The 18,471-nt window shown below is 38.3% G+C and overlaps 2 protein-coding genes across 4 annotated transcripts in view; one reads left to right on the forward strand and one right to left on the reverse strand.

Annotated features, from left to right (window-relative positions):
* Positions 1-444: 444 nt before the first annotated feature.
* Positions 445-5,441, forward strand: trex1 (three prime repair exonuclease 1). Its single transcript, XM_008105169.3, has 2 exons — positions 445-606; positions 2,783-5,441. Exon 2 carries the CDS (start codon positions 2,791-2,793, stop codon positions 3,778-3,780), a length of 990 nt encoding a protein of 329 aa, XP_008103376.1. The 5' UTR covers positions 445-606; positions 2,783-2,790; the 3' UTR covers positions 3,781-5,441.
* A 1,557-nt stretch (positions 5,442-6,998) lies between these two features.
* shisa5 (shisa family member 5) overlaps positions 6,999-18,471 on the reverse strand; it is a 44,906-nt gene continuing 33,433 nt past the window's right edge. For all 3 annotated transcript variants that reach the window (XM_003217656.4, XM_008105167.3, XM_062970017.1), the window contains 3 exons: positions 14,297-14,412; positions 12,796-13,014; positions 6,999-11,126 (listed from right to left, as the gene is read on the reverse strand). In XM_003217656.4, the coding sequence (XP_003217704.1) occupies positions 11,056-11,126; positions 12,796-13,014; positions 14,297-14,412 (406 nt within the window). In that variant the 3' untranslated portion in view covers positions 6,999-11,055. The remainder of the gene's footprint in view (positions 11,127-12,795; positions 13,015-14,296; positions 14,413-18,471) is intronic.

The following is an 18,471-nucleotide window of genomic DNA, read 5'->3' on the forward strand; positions in this document are numbered from 1 at the left end:
TGAGGGGAAGTCATAGGGAGGAGGGAGCAAGCTTGTTTTCTGCTGCCCTGCAGACTAGGACAATGGCTTCAAACTACAGGAAAGGAGATTCCACCTGAACATCAGGAAGAACTTCCTCACTGTGAGAGCTGTTCGACAGTGGAACTCTCTCCCCAGGACTGTGGTGGAGGCTCCTTCTTTGGAAGCTTTTAAGCAGAGGCTGGATGGCCATCTGTCGGGGGTGCTTTGAATGCGATTTCCTGCCTCTTGGCAGGGGGTTGGACTGGATGGCCCATGAGGTCTCTTCCAACTCTATAGTTCTATGATTCTAAGGAGTCCTTGACATTTCCCCTCACTATGTTTTGTAAAATGGCGTCTGGCATATTTTATATCTAAAAGGTATACAGTCATATACAACTGTCATTCCAAGTCACGTCTCTGTGAGTGAGAAAAAATGAGTCCCACTTTCGGTTTCGTGAGGAGCTGGGCGTTGCTTTTCCAATGACTCATGACCAATTCACACAGACAAAAAGAGAAATTGAAGGGCTGGGATTGATCTATGTTACAGAACAAGATATAACTCTGAAAGACTGAGGCTCCCACCAACTCCATTGCTTTCCAAGTACTGTAAGTATATTTATCTACAAACAGGAACAAATGCCAAGAAAAAAGAAGGCTAATTGCCTGAGGCCAGGAATGACAAAGCTTGCGGGGGGAGAGGGGGGGACTGGCCTTTTTCCTCCCCGTGGAGGAGGAGACAGTGCTTTAGGCTGTAGAAAAGACCAGAATTTGGGAAATGCAAGTCACTTTTGAAACCGGTGTTGCATCTACACCAGACGTGGGCAAACTTGGGCCCTCCAGGTGTTTTGGACTTCAACTCCCACAATTCCTAACAGCCTATCGGCTGTTAAGAATTGTGGGAATTGAAGTCCAAAACACCTGGAGGGCCCAGGTTTGCCTAGGCCTGCTCTATACCATAGAATCAATAAGGTTTGACACCACTCTTATTGTCACCATGCAATGGAGACTTGTTTGCAGTGGTCTCTAGCAGAGGAGGCTGAAGACCTTATAAAACTGCATGTCCCATGAATCCATAGTATTGAGGCATGACAGTAAAAATGGTATCGAGCTGCAATCATTCTATAGTGTAGATCATGCATGGGCAAACTTTGGCCCTCCTGGTGTTTTGGACTTCAACCCCTACAATTCCTAACAGCTGATAGGCTGTTAGGGATTGTGGGAGTTGAAGTCCAAAACACCTGTAGGGCCAAAGCTTGCCCATGCCTGGTGTAGATGCACTTTAAACCGAGATAAAGTTAGTTTCAAAGGTGCCACAAGATCCCTTTGCATGCCCTCTGCCTGAAGCTTATTACTAATTTCTCATGAATCAACTTGTTGTCTTTTTCTGACTTCAAACTATTGTTTAAGGTGCCAGGAGGTACGTATAATGCTTCTCCTATTGAGGTGCCTTTGACCTCCTGCTTGATTCGGAGTAGCAAAGGACCTGCTGGAGCTTGTCCTCTGCGCTGTGTCCAGACAAAGAGCCTCAGTATGTGGGAAAGACGTGGAGGAGGAAGAGAACCCCGGACTAGACAGACAATATATTCTACATATGAAAGATGTATGGTTCACTTATGGGAAAGAAAAGTTGCAGATGCGTTGGCTGTAAAACAAAACGAGCAAAGACGCCAAATCCAGCCCATAGTAGTACTTTTGTCTGGATCAACCAAATTGCATAAAAGGCATCACACTAGCGTATAATGCTTCATATACTTCTTCAAGAGGCACAGGTGATAAAAACATGTCTCCATACCTGGAATAAAATAGCTTGGTCAAACCACACATGGAATGCTGTGTCCAATTCTGGGCACCGCAATTGAAGGGAGATGTTGACAAGCTGGAATGTGTCTAGAGGAGGGCGACGAAAATGATCAAGGGTCTGGAGAACAAGCCCTATGAAGAGCGGCTTAAAGAGCTGGGCATGTTTAGCTTGTAGAAGAGAAGGCTGAGAGGAGACATGATAGCCATGTATAAATATATGAGGGGAAGTCATAGGGAGGAGGGAGCAAGCTTGTTTTCTGCTGCCCTGGAGACAAGAACGTGAAACAATGGCTTTAAACTATAGGAAAGGAGATTCCACCTGAACATCAGGAAGAACTTCCTCACTGTGAGAGCTGTTCGGCAGTGGAACTCTCTGCCGCGGAGTATGGTGGAGGCTCCTTCTTTGGAGGCCACTGAATAAAACACCCACACAAGGAGGTAGTAGAGATCTTTTTGCACAATACCCCAAAGTGAGTTATGCTTCTTGGTTCATTCATGTATTGATTATGCTTTGAAAGCAGCAAAAACATTTATATTGATAAACATTTATCAATATATGGATAGACAAGGATAAAGCATCTTCAAATCCCAGACACAGCTATGTGCAGTGCACCTAACTTGATCCAAATATATAGAGTGCATACATATCCCCAAGACAGTTCATAAGTGAATAACAACCCTGTTTCCCCCAAAATAAGACCTACCCTGAAAATAAGACCTAGGATGATTTTTCAGCATTTCTGAGGATGCTCGAAATAGAAGCCCAATTTCAAAAATAAGTGCTAGATATAGTTCAATTAAAAAGTGAATTGGAAAAATAAGCCTGCCCTTGAAAACAAGCCCTAACACATCTTTTGGAGCAAAAATAATATAAGACTCTGTCTTATTTTTGGGGAAATGGAATTAATAGGCTGAATCCAAAATCTGTATTCTATGAATCCCTCCCACGTTTTACAAATCTTTTTAATGCTTTTTCTCACAGGCCTCAAAATGTATGCTGTGTCTGAATCTCCCTCCAGACCAATTGAAACTTTTGTCTTCATGGACCTGGAAGCAACAGGTTTACCCCCCTCACGACCTAAAATTGCTGAAATGTGTTTGTTTGCTGTGACTAGGCATGCTTTGGAGAACCTTCAGTACCGTAATTCTCATCCTAAACCTATTCCTCTCTTCCCTCGGGTGGTAGATAAGCTCTGTGTCTGTATTAATCCAGATAAGCCATTCACCCCAATGGCAAGTTCCATAACAGGATTGACTAATGAAATGTTTTCATGGAACAAAAAACAAAAGTTTAACTTAGACATTCTGCACATGATGACAGCTTTTTTCATTCGTCAGCACCCACCAATCTGTTTGGTAGCCCACAATGGCTGCAGCTATGATTTTCCGTTGCTGAAAGCTGAACTGTCTGCACTGGGTCTTTCAGGCCTTGATGGAATCTATTGTGCGGACACTTTAAAAGCCATGAAAGCCCTGGACAAAGAGAACATCCAGCTAAGTCAGTTTATATATGAATCTAAGCAATGTGGCAAGAAGATGAAATATGGACTTCAAGACATGTATTTCAGATTCTACAAAGCATACCCTCCGAACAGTCACAGTGCAGAAGGAGACGTCATTACACTAATCAATATCTTTCAACAAAGTGCCACAGATCTTATGTGGTGGATGGATTCAAATGCAAGGCCTTTTAATACCACTAGAGCCATGTATCAGGACAGTGAGAGACTACCTGACTTTCTCCAAACGCATGAGAAGATTCAACAAATATGTCCCAGTCATTCACAGATAAGGTCACGGCAACAGGTAACACGACGATATTCATTCAGTCATGGCGATACTGAACCAGTGGCTCGCGACTGGGGTCCATTCCATCCTAGGACTTCTGACAGCCCTGATGAAATCAATAATTTGTTGCTTCTGTTTCTTGGGTTAATAATAATCACATGGATTGCATTCGGAAATTCCTATATAATCTAGGAATATGGGTGTCTTTTGAACACTGTACATCAAAAGTTGCAAGATCATACTTTGTGCTTTGATTTGCGTCTTCCTTTTCCAGAGTTTTGGATTTCAAGTATTTTAGAATGTTGGAATGCTTGTATTTTCATATACACACATAATGAGATATCTTGGAGAGCCAAGTCTAAACATTATCTTTCATCTACACCGTATACCCATATCTTGAAAGTAATTTTATAGGAAATATTTTTAATAATTGTGTCCATGAAACAAAATTTGGGTACACTGAACTGTCAGAAAGCAAAGGTGTCATTACCTTAGCCAGACCTGTGGATGATTTTGTGTTTCTGAGTATTTTGGATTTTGGAATGCAACCTGCAAAATACCAGTACTGTTTTCAACTGAATTGTACATATTGCTACTAATTCATTTGGTGTTTCTCTGTGCTATTATTATTATTATTTCAAGGTGTTGACTTTTGTTCTCATTCTTACACAACATTCCAAATTTAGAAAGTTAGAGTTTATGACAGTAAAACAAAAAACTTGTAAGAGATGTAGGGTTCAAAGTAAACTGGGACTTATGTGATACTTCGCTAAGGCAAACCCTTATGACACCAAAGGGAGTCTACTTCTCTCACTCTGTAGTGTTCAGTGCTACCAGCATTTTGGGCTATGATTGTACAAACAACATTGTTGATATTTTCCTGCAGAGTTACTTGAAACCGTATCAGGATGTGGCATGTACACTACAGCTGTGGCTACAGTTGTGGTCACAATAGCAGTAAAACATGAAAAAATAGGCAATTCTGATCTAAAAGAAAGTTATTATCTGTCTTTGCATTTTCTTTCAGCATGGTTTTGATGTACCTGACCAAAAGTAGCAAAAGAATACAGTGTTTTATTAGGTCCATTTCGGTTGTTTACATGTTATAAAAGCAGAAAACTAGCTTCGGGAAAGGTGCCCTATAATTGCTTCAACCCTCTGGCTGCAATATATCAGTTTTTTGTGTCAGCCAGATGCTGATGTGCTAACATATGCCAACACTGGATTGCATAATCTCAGGTAACTCACCAGTGTCCTGCAAAGTCCACGTGGCCTGCTGCCAATAAAGTTCCTGTAGCAGATGGATTTCATATAATATCCATAGATAGATAATAATGTCAATGAAGGATGTGAATAATTTCTGATCGTTCCTTGGATATTTTCATTAGCACTCCTGAACATGGATATTTCCCACACCATATACAGATAAGCAAGCAAATAAGCTACTTTTTAAAGCACTCTGTTGTTTCCATTTCTACAAGAAATGTGCCCTCTAGATTTGTGCTTTGTAACTCGTCTAGTAGCAACTTTACATTAAAAATCATCCCTATTATACATCTTGCAAACTAGAGTCAGTATTCTGCATCAACTACTACAATTAAGAAAAACAATTAAGAAAAACATGGACACCTGGATCTTTAAATCTTACTTCTATTTTGTAAACAATAGCTACTAACAGGAGAGGTATATGCAAACTTATTTAACATTTTTCACACCTGCATTAAGTCCAAAATGACACTGATGACAATGGAAAAAGTATTTTGGTTTTAAATGTGTAAAAATTAATAATTTTGTACAAAACTTGGATAGGCAATTATTTTGTATAAAAATAACAATGAAATAACTGTCCATTGCACTGTTGTTGTGTGTCTTCATTTCCAATTTATGGGGATTCTAAAGTGAACCTATTATGGGGGTTTCTTGCCAGATTTGTTCCTCTGAGGCCGAGTGTGACTAGTTGAAGGTCACCTGGTAGGTTTCCATAACCAAGGCAATAGTTGAACCCAGTACTGTAATCCAAAGTTGTAATCCAGTGCTGAAGTGACTACACAATGCTGGTTATAGAAGCAACTATTTCCAATACATCCACAAACTGGAAATTGTTACGTTTTCATGTGGGGCAGTTTCCAGCAGACTACTTGCAAACATTAGACTGGATCCATCACTATTACAGAACTCCTAAGAAATGTGTGCTTCTCATATCAGTTTCATAGGTGAAATAGACATAAGAAATGTTTTTGAGAGGGTAGCACCATTAATGTATTTCCCACAGCAAACCACATTTTCCTGTTTTACTTAAACGTTTTAAACTGTCATAACTTCATTCTACCACATTTTTTCCTCTGATAAATATATTTAAGTGTAGTAAATGTCTCTGCTTTGTGACTGGTTCCATTTAAACCAAATGAATTTTACTTTTTTTTTCTTAAAGAAATACACCAGTCCCTCCTTATTTGTAAAAGTTTGAGGCACAGGATCTCTGTGAAAGTGGGAAAACCTGCTGCAAAATATCGAACTACAGCAAGATTAATTGGTTCCCCCAGAGTCTTTTCTACTGCAATTCTCTTCAATCTACTTTTCCTGTAGAATTTTCTGTAGGATTCAAATTCTCTGTGAGAATTTGTATGGAAAAGGAAGCAAGGATAAAGAACTTGCAAGGAAAATGTTACAAGCTGCTGTGGAAAGGATCCTATTTTGAGTATAGGGTTCAACAGCGCCATGAGCATCTTTTTTAAAGTTCTTGGCATTCTAGACTAAACTACACCACTGACTCAGCACTGGGAGAAACCAGCTGCTGTTAGAGCTGGCAGTGTTAGTGACCATTTCAAGGCTATAAAATTGGCATAACTCTTCTATTTTTATGAAGAGTTGGCCATTTTACACTTCCTCGGAATCTCAGAAACTAGAGAAAGAACAGCCAGTTTTGCATAATGTATCAGACTTTATTGCTAACAAGCAGCGGACATGATAAAAGATGCACTGAAATCTGTGAAATTAGTCAAGTATGACTAATATTTGGTCAGGACCTCAGTTTATGTCAAATGAGCACCCAACAAAAAATCTGTTCCCGGTTTGAAAGTGTTATTTCCTGTTTAATTGTGCAGTACTTACTTTGAAAGTAATTGTTTTACTCCAGAAACTTTGTTTTTGCGGCTGCCATAAACTATGTGGACTTGGTTGAGACTCTAGGAGATTTTCCCTGAAAAACTATAGCAAAGTGTGCTGCAAGATGTCTGGCAAAAACAAAGTTTTTTCAGTTTAACAAATGTTTTCCATGTTTTTATGACAGAAACAATTAGGAAATGACATTTATAACCCGGGAACAAAAATTGTGTTATATAGTGATCATTCAACCAAGGATGTAAAACGAGTGTGAATATGTTTTACTACAAAGAACCCCACACATATCATTCTTTTTGAATGTAATTTGTTTACTATGAGCAACTAATACAGAGCAATTTTTTTGTAAAAAAACAAGAATGTCAAACATGAAACACACAGTACATTGATACACAGCACATACATTGTCTCCACCAATGTAATAATAGTCTGGAAAAGGCACTTTTAGGGGTCATGATACAAAGATTAAAAACTGAAAATCTGTAGTTTAAAGCTGAAATTCTCAGAATAAAAGTAATAATTAAACTGTCACATACATCGTACTCATAGAATCTCTCCCTTCCTATATTGCATGCAAGCATTATCAATTGTAACCAGGCTCATGTGTAACAGCAGGATTGCCAATAGAGAAATACATTCTATACAGAAATAAATACTGTCACATTCTCTTCTTGGTTGTACAATTAACACTATTTCTGCAAGTCAGATGACTGTGTGAACTACAATTGCATGGGTCAGGTTGTATATGAATCTTACTAGGATCGGTCACCAAAAACAAAGAAACGTCCATCTAGTTTTGGGAACAAAGAGCAGAGGCAAAGCAAGACAGCAGGCTTTAAGTCACAGGTGAGAATCACATGGCTCACCAGATGAAGTTCGACTGCAGATCTCAGTAACACTAATTAGCTTAGGGCCTGATCACTTGAAACAGGTAGATCACTATTGCAACAGGATAAAAGCAGGATTTATCACATGGGAGTTGCTCCTCCAATGAAGGATGCTAGGGATTGCAGTCCAAGAGCAGCTGGAAGGTCACATATTTCCCATCCATATCTTTATGCAGCTACGCTAGCACAAGTCTTGCTGGCCTAGATGAAATAAGTTTTCTTGGATGCATTTCATGGGTGCAGGGGATGGGGAGACATTTGTAACAGCTTGCTTTTAATTATAAACCAAGAAATGAAAGTACAGTAGAGTCTCGCTTATCCAAGGTTCTGGATTATCCAAGGCATTTTTGTAATCAATGTTTTCAATATATCATGATATTTTGGTGCTAAATTCGTAAATACAGTAATTACAACATTACATTACTGCGTATTGAACTACTTTTTCTGTCAAATTTGTTGTATAACATGATGTTTTGGTGCTTAATTTGTAAAATCATAACCTAATTTGATGTTTAATAGGCTTTTCCTTAATCCCTCCTTATTATCCAAGATATTCGCTTATCCAAGGTTCTGCCTGCCTGTTTAGCTTGGATAAGTGAGACTCTACTGTATTGTCAAAAACATGGAGGTCAACAAACATTTTGGTTTCCTATGTCTTCAGAAATGTCATATTCATCATGAATGTTTTTCCCACAATTGACATAAAAATTGTGGAGAAAATATTTACATATTAATGATTTCCAGAAACTTTTCATTTTATGTTATGGTAATGTAGGCCACATGTTCAAATAAGGTACTTTATCTTTAGAAGGAAAAAAAGGTCACACTTACATAAATATATCACAGTACAATCCTATGCAAGTCTGCTCAGAAGTAAGGCGTGTTTACTGCCAAGCATGTGGATTGAAGGCTTCTGTCATTTTACAGGCAAATTGTAGAAAAGGGGAATGTAAACAGCAAGGCTTTTAAGACAGGCAACACTTTTGAAAAAAAGGTTGCTCAAACAGAAAGAAACACAAGAATTACAATCTCTTATAACAAAAGAAACAATCCACCATTAAAATATAAAAAAGGGAAATATAAAGATTGCTTATATTTTCATTTTTTTTATATTAAATGAAAGAAATGCACAAGCTGATAGCAAAAATCACAATTCTATAGTCCTGAAAACCTGCAGTAGAATTAAGACTAGTAGTAGGTTTCATAGAACTATTTATGCAAGGTATTACTTCATGGTCACTTTAAGCTTATTTATTCTGCGTTCCTGATTTCACAATTGTTTTTTAAAGCAAGATATGCAATATAGGAAACTATGCATATTAATACAATATAGGAAGGGAACAAGGAGAAGCATCTTTGAATAACTATATGTACTAAATGACATTTTAAAGCTATAACGTGAGAGCTAAGGTTTCAGTAAGATGCAATTACAACATAGAAATGACGGCAAATGCAGTGAACTATAGACCCAGTTGCTGGAAACAAATGTTTAATCTACTTAAGGAGTAATCTTATTAACATTTACCTGAAAGTAAACCTGATATAATTCAATTTGTGTTGCTACTAAGCTGACATGTATAGGACAGTGCTATCAAACCATTTAAAAGAAAGAGTTTGGCTACTCAGCATTGTATACAAAGATTCAAGCACAGAATTTAAGACCTGAATACTTCTGGCACCATTTAAAACAAGAGGAAGGCTATGCCTTGAAAGTTTTTCTCAAGACATTGACATTCTTAATGCATGTATAATTTCAGCTTGCTTTACAGTTCCCAATGTGTACATAAAAAGCCACAACAGTCTTCAATGTTGAAAATACCTCACTAACCATTTCTATTATTATGATCACAAAATGCTATGTAAAAATAAAAATGTATTTTATGAGAAGTCATGAATTTTCTCAATGCCAAGAATGCAGTTTTGTCCTATCTTGTGATCAGCCAAATTTTCTAATCTCAGTTTTGAACACATTGGCATATTGTTGATTGACACATGAGGCTATTTTAAGGTTTGATATTATTTTTCAGAGGTTTTTCTCATGTATGATGTTAGTAATATCACATTTAACAAGGCTGCACCTCTTGCCACTTGATGTGCTTCTGGTTAGTATAAAAATTACAAAACACCAGGTGTATAAAGCATAATTTTAATTTTCCAGGGCAGAATTCCAACTATCTTTCATGGCTTCTTCCCTCAAATTTGAACAGGAGACTACTGAAATGTAATTTTTATACTTTTTTTTTTTTTAAAAGGAATATTTTTAAAAAGAAAAATGGTCAGCCATTGTACTGCAAGGTAAAACTACTTATCACAACCAAGTGATATGATTTGTTCATGTAGCAACACCACTTAAAAATAAGAGGGAAGAATCACATTGATGAAGGAAATCTTGAGGTCTGCAGAAATACAAAAATGTTAAAAATCCTAGGAGAGCAAGGCCACATAAACATATCCAAACAACAAGTGAGCATGCTCAGTGTCCATGGAATGTTGATTTAATCTGGAAAAGGAAAATTGAAAACAGAGGCCAGGATGGAAAGGAAATTGTCCCCTTAACCCAATTTTGCTTTATCACATTGGTTTAGGGAACCCTGAGCTTGCTAACTGCTGCCTGAACAGAACTACTCCTATTAGGACATGAAAATAATATAAGAGTAATACTTTATTTAAACGTCACCCTTCTACTAAAAATTCCAAATACACTATAACATCCCATCACAGGTCTCCTCTTTTAAGATTATTAATAACCTAATACAACTGTTCTCATGTAGTAGATATATAACTACTCTGTTTTTGGTATATTGTGAAGTATATATAAAACCTGTATGGTGGAAATGAAAACTGGGAAAGGTTACAATCAAGTGAGTGACTATGGGACTATGAGTACGGTACACAATGAATACGGTACACACTGAGATGTAATTTAACAACCATCATTATTTCTTTCTAAAGTCTCAATAATATTTTACTTAAGATTGTGCACTTCATTTGTGAAAATGAAAGACTTTGCATCTTAACAACTACCTGAAAATACAATATTCAATTTTACACAGTTGTGTTAAATATACGTCTCATTTTCTAGTCAGTATTAATCTTTGGGGAAATTATGGTTGTAGGTGTTGCTACTCATCTCATAACTGCCATTCTCTTCTAACAAACTTCAAAGTTTTGTACAAGATATTCACAATTCCCACTGTGATATTTTTGCTTCAGCCATTACCTTTGTTTTCTTCCCTCCCCTTAGTTTTCAACAACTTCAGCTGCCTGAGGTGTGGAAAAATTAATCCACATCAAGGTATTTTTTTCCTCTTGTAGTACACAATATTTTTGTAGACATCACTGTTTGTGGATTATCCCTCTCCTTTCCCACTTATCAGAGTAGTAGTTTAAGAAAGTATGCCACAAGACAAATTCAGTTTGAAGCGTTTTCTGCATAGGCGCCACACAGGAGTAAATTCCTTCAGTATGACTTTGTGTGATCCATATATGCAGGGTTATAAGGTGGCTGACTTGCAGGAGCTCCAGCACCAGCTGCAAAAAACAAGAAACAAACGAACAGTATTTTAAAATATACATGTACATTTTCACCTGAACCAATTTTATAATATGCTCTTGCAAGTGGTTTATGCTGTTCACTTAAGTGTTCTCAGCTAATATATAGGAATTGTGGAAAAGTCTGCAGTGTTGCTACTGACACTGTTCTGCTGAAAGTGTTTTGCTATTTTTCATTTGTACTTGCCTCCAGTTTCTCCAATCCTTATTTAATTAAAAGATTAACATGGTAAAGCACTACGATCAATGTACCAAAAGTACCATAGTCGACTCAAAAGTTTAATTATTTCAAATGGGAAACCTCAGGGTCTCTGGGGGAAAGAGTGAGGTGACTGCTAAGATCTTTAAGAAAGATTTTGAGGCAGGGTGGCATTGGGCCTTTTCCTCAATCTGGGTGCATCTACAATAGCGTTTCTCAACCCGGGGGGTCAGGACCCCGGGGGGGGGGGGTCGTGAGGGGGGTATTAGAGAGGTCACCAAAGACTGTCTATTCCTCCCAAATCCCTCCAGTATTTTCTGTTGGTCGTGGGAGTTCTGTATGCCAAGATTGGTTCAATTCCATCATTGGTGGAGTTCAGAATGCTGTTTGATTGTAGGTGAACTATAAATCCCAGCAACTTCAACTCCCAAATGGCAAGGTCTATTTCCCCCCAAACTCCATCAGTGTTCTCATTTGGGCATTTTGAGTATTCAAGCCAAGTTTGGTCCAGATCCATCATTGTTTGAGTCCACAGTGTTCTCTGGATGTAGGTGAACTACAATTTCAAAACGTAAGGTCAATGCCCATCAAACCCTTTCAGTATTTTCCGTTGATCATGGGAGTTCTGTGTGCCAAGTTTGGTTCAATTCCATCGTTGGTGGAGTTCAGAATGCTCTTTGATTTTTAGGTTAACTATAAATCCCAGCAATTACAACTCCCAAATGACAAAACTAATCCCTCCCCAACCCCACCAGTATTCAAATTTGGGTGTATTGGGTATTTGTGCCAAATGTGGTCCAGTGAATGAAAATACATCCTGCAAATCAGATATTTACATTATGATTCATAACAGTAGCAAAATAAGTTTTGAAGCAGCAACAAAAATTATTTAATGGTTGGGGATCATTACAACATGAGGAACTGTATTAAGGGGTCACAGCATTAGGAAGATTGAGAACCACTGATCTACAGTATTGATTGCACTTCAATACCACCTTAACTGTCATGGCTCAATACTATGGAATCATGAGAACTGAAGTTTTACAAGGCTGTTAGCCTTCTCTGTCAAAGAGTGCTGGCCCTTACCAAACTACCAATTCCAGTATTCCATAGCATTGAGTCATGACAGTCAAAGAGATGTCAAACTGGTTTAATCTGACAGTACGGATTCACCCTTAAGAAACTGAGACTTTGATGATTTTGCTGAGAGACAGATACTGTGTATGTTAACGAGGATGGGAACTCTCTAATTAAAGACACCAAACTTCAACATACTTATTTTTCTCTAACATATTTCTAAGAGGAAGTTGAGTGAATGTGTCAAGAAAGGGAAGCTTGCACTATTTTTAAAAACACAACATGTGATTTCCTTCCTTTGTTTCCAACCAATAAAGAGCAAGAAAATTCATTACTTGAGTGATTTTCTTCAAGACAGTCGGCTCTTCTTACCTGCCATTGTTTCATGATATGCTGGTGGTCCTGAAGGCTGTGCGACGTAAGGTGGAGGGTACTGGGTTGGGTAGGGAGCGGCAGGCATCCCATGCTGCGGCTGCACCGGGATAGGACTATATCCTTGGTACACACCTGGTGGGTAACCTGTGGCCATACCAGGCTGCTGAGGGTATGGCACTTGCACCACAGTAGTGGCTGTAGTTGTGGTCACAACAGCTAAAAATACACAAGAAGAGAGAACCAAGGAAGTATCAGTAGACAAAGAAAGGTTAACCCTCTCCCCCAAAAAATCTCTTTCACATAGTATTTTTCCCCTTGAGGCTCTGCAAACTGTGTTTTAGAAACTCAGAGCCTTCCTGACATGCCTGGGCAAAGAAGTTTATCCCTCCTCTCCAGACGGTGCTAACCACTGCATAAGAAAAAACATGTGTTTGCCAGCCTCATAACTGCATATAACCCACATTTTCCAGACATGCATCAAATCCAAAATGCTACCTTCACATCCACTGAGTCTTTGTCTATGAGGTATCTAAACAACAAACCTTTGCAGTTTTATGCACCCCCTTCAGAAAGTCATAATCCCCAGCATGTGCAACTCAGGTTGTATAGTGTTGAATTGAGCAGCATTTTCTCCTCAACAGGATTGGGACTATAAAAACTTGTAATACAACAAATAACTAAAATCCATTAAACAATAAGGCAAAATACACTTAAAAGTAGGGTAAAATATATAAAGCAACCTCACCTGCTCCTCCAACAATAGAAACAAATCTTAGATCTCAACCAGGTTGGCATGTCTAAATAAAACAGTATTTGCAGATAAGAGAGTGCCAACCAAGCCTCCTTTAGAAGGAAATCTCATAGTTTAGGATGAGCCATTGAGAAAGCTAGCTTGAGAAAGCTATTTTCAGGGTGGTGGGACCAAGTCAGTCCTCACTATTAAGAAAGCCTCACTAGGCATTGCAGAGAAAAAGTTGGCAATAGTTGAAATAGAGTTCCTAAGAAGCAGCATCACAACAGAAGATACCCCAATCCTACCTCATCCAAAATAGTTCTGGGTTCTTTTTTTTTTCATGTCAAGAGCAACTTGAGAAACTGCAAGTCACTTTTGGTGTGAGAGAATTGCCCATCTGCAAAGATGTTGCCCAGGTGATGCCCTGATGTTTTGAAGTTTTACCATCTTTGTGGGAGGCTTCTGTCATGTCCCCTCATGGGGAGCTGGAGCTGACAGAGGGAGCTCACCTGCTCTCCCTGGATTTGAACTGTTGACCTGTCAGTCAGCAGTCCTGCCGGCACAAGGGCTTAACCCACTGCACCACCGAGGGCTCTGGTTCAGGGTTCTAAAGAAAGACCTCTGCTAAAGATCTTCACAGCTAGACTAGTTGGTGGTGTTTGTGTCAGTGGTCCTGCTTCCCATCTCACTTCACCTGGCAGATACTATAACTCCCACCTCTGCTCTGACAGGACACTGCAAAACACAATTTTAAATGATACTTACGCCGTGGTTGCCCTCGGCATGCTTTGTACAGGCAGCAACATGAGCATGTGAAGCAGACAACAATAAGGGTTACAATCAGGATGAAAACTGTAACTCCGATTACTATAAAAGTGACACTGTGGGAGAAAAAAAAGACACATTTAAGAATCAATATTTTAATGATGTAATATTATAAAGAAAATAACACAGCCAAACCAAAAAAAAGTTTCTTGGTGTCTTGGTTTTTAGGCTTGGTTTTTAGGCTTAGGTATTATTTGAGGCACTGATTCAGAAATTAGCATTGGATAGACTGCATCAGCTTGTATTTTCGATATGGTTATTGTGATTTTCAGTGGGTGATCATATGGCGACTAGATGGCACATGTTTTATATCTCAAAAACTAGAGCTGATAATGGGGAACTGATGCCATTTTTAGAATCAGTAGGTTGCTGTGGCGCAGGCTGGAGAGCAAGCCAGCTGTAACCAGCTGCAATGAATCACTCTGACCAGGAGGTCATGAGTTCGAGGCCCGCTCGGAGCCTATGTTTGTCTTGTCTTTGTTCTATGTTAAGGCATTGAATGTTTGCCTATATGTGTAATGTGATCCGCCCTGAGTCCCCTTCGGGGTGAGAAGGGCGGAATATAAATGCTGTAAATAAATAAATAAAATAAATAAATACCCAGGTCTAATATTTGAGGCACCAAAATGTTTGTTGGTCAGTGATATGTTATTGCAAAACACTGCTTATCATTCAGTCTTCAACAAAATGAGAGAAAATTTTCATTTATTAATGTCAGTGTATGAAAATGTCACAAAATGCCTACTATTACTTGATCTACTTGATACCTTAGTGAAAAACACATAACTAAACATGACCAATGCCAATGAATGAGCAAAGCTGAACTAAAAAGACAGACCGGTGAGCGAAAATCTCAGAATTATGATCCAGAGGTACTTCATAAAAAGGCATAATGTATGGATACACATTGCTAAGAAAAACTACAGAGTACAGTCAGAAAATGCACAGTAATACACAGCTGTTCTAAGAAATAGATGGGTGTACTTCAATCTCTTATATGCTAAAAGGTTTGGCTACCCTGGATGGTACATGACTGTACACAGCCTTGGCTCCCATCTGCAAAGGTCACATCACTTCTGGTGGCCATCAAACTTTAGGAGCAAGTACCAAGAATTTTTGAAGGCAAATCCTTAGATCTGCTGTTTTTCCAGTTTGGTCGCAGGAATCACTGGACTGGGCCAGAAGACCATAACTAGTTAATAATGATTTAATATCAACAGTGTACTGAGCATTGCTCAAACCCAGTGTTCTTAGAACTATAGTAATTGAGAAGTATGAGAGAGGAGAAAAACTAGAGCTCCCTCAACCTACCCATAACTGTTTTTTAAAATGCCAGGCACTGCCCCAAAATTGAAACTTCCTGTTTCAATTTCAGCCTTTTTCTGGCCAACATTTGAGGACTGATAGATTTTTTAAGGTAGGTGAGGCAGAGTGAGCACAGTCTTTGGGTTTTGCAGCAGTTTTGACACATGTGGGGCATGGAGGGAGATCTATCTATATATGCATTTCTATATATTGAGTCTGTGTATATACATATACATGTGTCTGTGCGCTTATACATATATAGGAGCTCTGCAAGATTTGTTGTGGCCTGCCAAGCGAAGTTGTGGTGACGAAAACAGGCTCCGCTCCCCCGCAGCTGCCCAAAGCTGCTCTACAGCAAGGATGGGGAAAGTAAAACCTGCAGGTTGCAAATAGCGCCCAAACCTTTGTAACCCCTGCTCCTCCAAACCCCTTAGAGCTCTTTTTAAAAAAAAGAAAAATCCTATGTGAATTTGGGATACTTTCCACACCAAAATCATAAGGGTCTCTCATATCCCAACCTGATCATGCTTTATTCTTGCACCTTACAGTATTCCCTCACTTATCGTGGGGGTTAGGTACAGGACTACCTGCAATAAGTGAAAATCTGCAAGGTAGGGACACTATATTTATTTTAATATTTATACATTATTTTTAGTAGTTATACACTATTTTACATCTTTATCAACTAATTGTGTGTTGATAAATTGCCTCCTTCTCCTCCCATTGCCGCTTGGGCTCCTTTTCTCTCCCTTTGGCTTCTCTTTCCTCCCTTCCTTAGGCTGTAAATTATAGAGCCTTTTAGAATTTATTGAATAAACTCTTTTAGAGTTTATTGAAAAACCGCAAAACAGCGAATCCGCAAAGAGTGAACTGCAAAGTAGTGAGGGAACACTGTATATCCTACATCAGTGGTTCTCAACCTGTGGGTCGCCAAATATTTTGGTCTTCACCTCCCAGAAATCCTAACAGCTGGTAAATGGCTGGGAGTTGTAGGCCAAACACCTGGGGACCCACGCGTTCAGAATCACTGGACTAGAGAATACTGTGTGGCACTTAATCGTTTTATGAACCTATAAAATAGAAAAAGTATCTTTTAAAAAATAGACAGAAAAACGACAATGCTGAACTTTCAAATATATTCAAATAATTTGGGGGGGTGTGAAGCAACACTTTGACATTTTTATTTATATCTTATGGATGCATATTTTAATATAAAATGGAACTTTATCACTGCCTTTCTGGGAGGCTTGTTAGGGATGATGTTATATTATACAGTCAATTAAAAAAATTAAAAATAGGTCGATCTCAGATTTCTACTTAGATAATGATGTAATACAGCAAATCAAAGTCTCTTTACTAATTCAGATATCTCTTAATTTTTGAGATTATATAGTTAGAATTAATTACTGTTATTATCCTAAAATGGAACATGGTTCATTTAAATTCTATTTCAGGTAAAATATCTATAATCATTAACACCATATTTATAAACAATGGAATGAATTATGTTATGAAACCTTTTTATTCCAAAATGCAACATATCAGAGGGCAGGAACCATAGAAGTTAGTGAGGTCCAGAAACATTTTGTTAAGCAGACTGGCTTTGTCAAGAGTGCAAGACAGCTGTTGTTGTTGATTTAAAAAAAAAAAAAACCATATTCTTTAGTTCATGGGTTTCTACAGAATTCTGATACAAATCTGTATAGCTTCTTAATATAATCTAATATTAATGTTAAATCCATTGTCTATCATCTCTCAGGCAAAGCAACAGGGTTATATTAGAAATCAAAGGTCCAGCATTCTGCATTTGCAACAAATCTGTATTTGTTGATATATGTGTTAGTCCTGCTTAAATGTGGCAAGATGTGGGATGGATATCTGCAGAATAAATCTAACAAATGACAGGAGATCTCATATTTAATCTATATGGAGAAATTATCTTAAAGAGGTATTTCTTGAGAACCCAACTAAACAAGCCAGAAGGTACATTAAAAAGAACCCAAATAAAATTAAACCTTTGCTCAATTTCCTATGAAAAAGTTTCCTCAAACTTAAGGATTTACCAATAAATTTGGTTGCATATGAGATTTCAAAAGGTATTGCCCAGATAGGCATAGGCTTACTGTCCTATTAGCTTTGCCAGGTAAGAAATAGCCAGACTAGTTTTCGGGGCCAAAACCTAACACTGATCTGTTGTTTTGCCACTCAAGGTGAAACATTGGTGATGCTGCACAATTGACATTAAGAACGGGTGTTTCCAGCATAGTTATCAAGCATGATATAAAAAGGGATTTGTAGTATTGAGCCATTACAGCTTAAGTGGGGTCAAACTGCATTAATTCTACAGCATAGATACAGCTAATGCCAAGGGTATATGCTCAGAGACTCAAGACCAGATCCTGAGATTTGCAAGTTCAGTGTCCTATGCATAGCACAGAAGTGTGCAAACTAAGGATTTCTCAGAAGCCCATGTCCCCTTTGGGATTTCCAAGCTTTTATTGGTGTTGATTATTTGCAAGAGTAAAATGCCTCTCTGGCAGCAGGAGCTTTAAACTATAACAATCCAGCATTTTCAACAACATCCTTTTGTTTCTTGCTTTAACCAACATGTGAATGCAACCCCCCCTCCAGAAAAATGTCTTCAAAACTAAATTTTAATTTTTGACTGAAAGAAATTCTTCCACTCTTTCTATAGTTGGAAAACCTTTGGTCCCTCTCTCACTGAAATATAAACCTTGTTATATTTCAGCCTCTCTCATTCTGGTTCCCTCCAGCTATTTGGAACTACAGTTGGCCCTCCATATTCATGG

Source organism: Anolis carolinensis, chromosome 2 (genome assembly GCF_035594765.1).
Source record: "Anolis carolinensis isolate JA03-04 chromosome 2, rAnoCar3.1.pri, whole genome shotgun sequence".
Classification (NCBI taxonomy): domain Eukaryota; kingdom Metazoa; phylum Chordata; class Lepidosauria; order Squamata; family Dactyloidae; genus Anolis; species Anolis carolinensis.

Bases quoted from the DNA above. Each gene is read 5' to 3' on its own strand.
- trex1 (XM_008105169.3), top strand. From the start codon at position 2,791: ATGTATGCTGTGTCTGAATCTCCCTCCAGACCAATTGAAACTTTTGTC.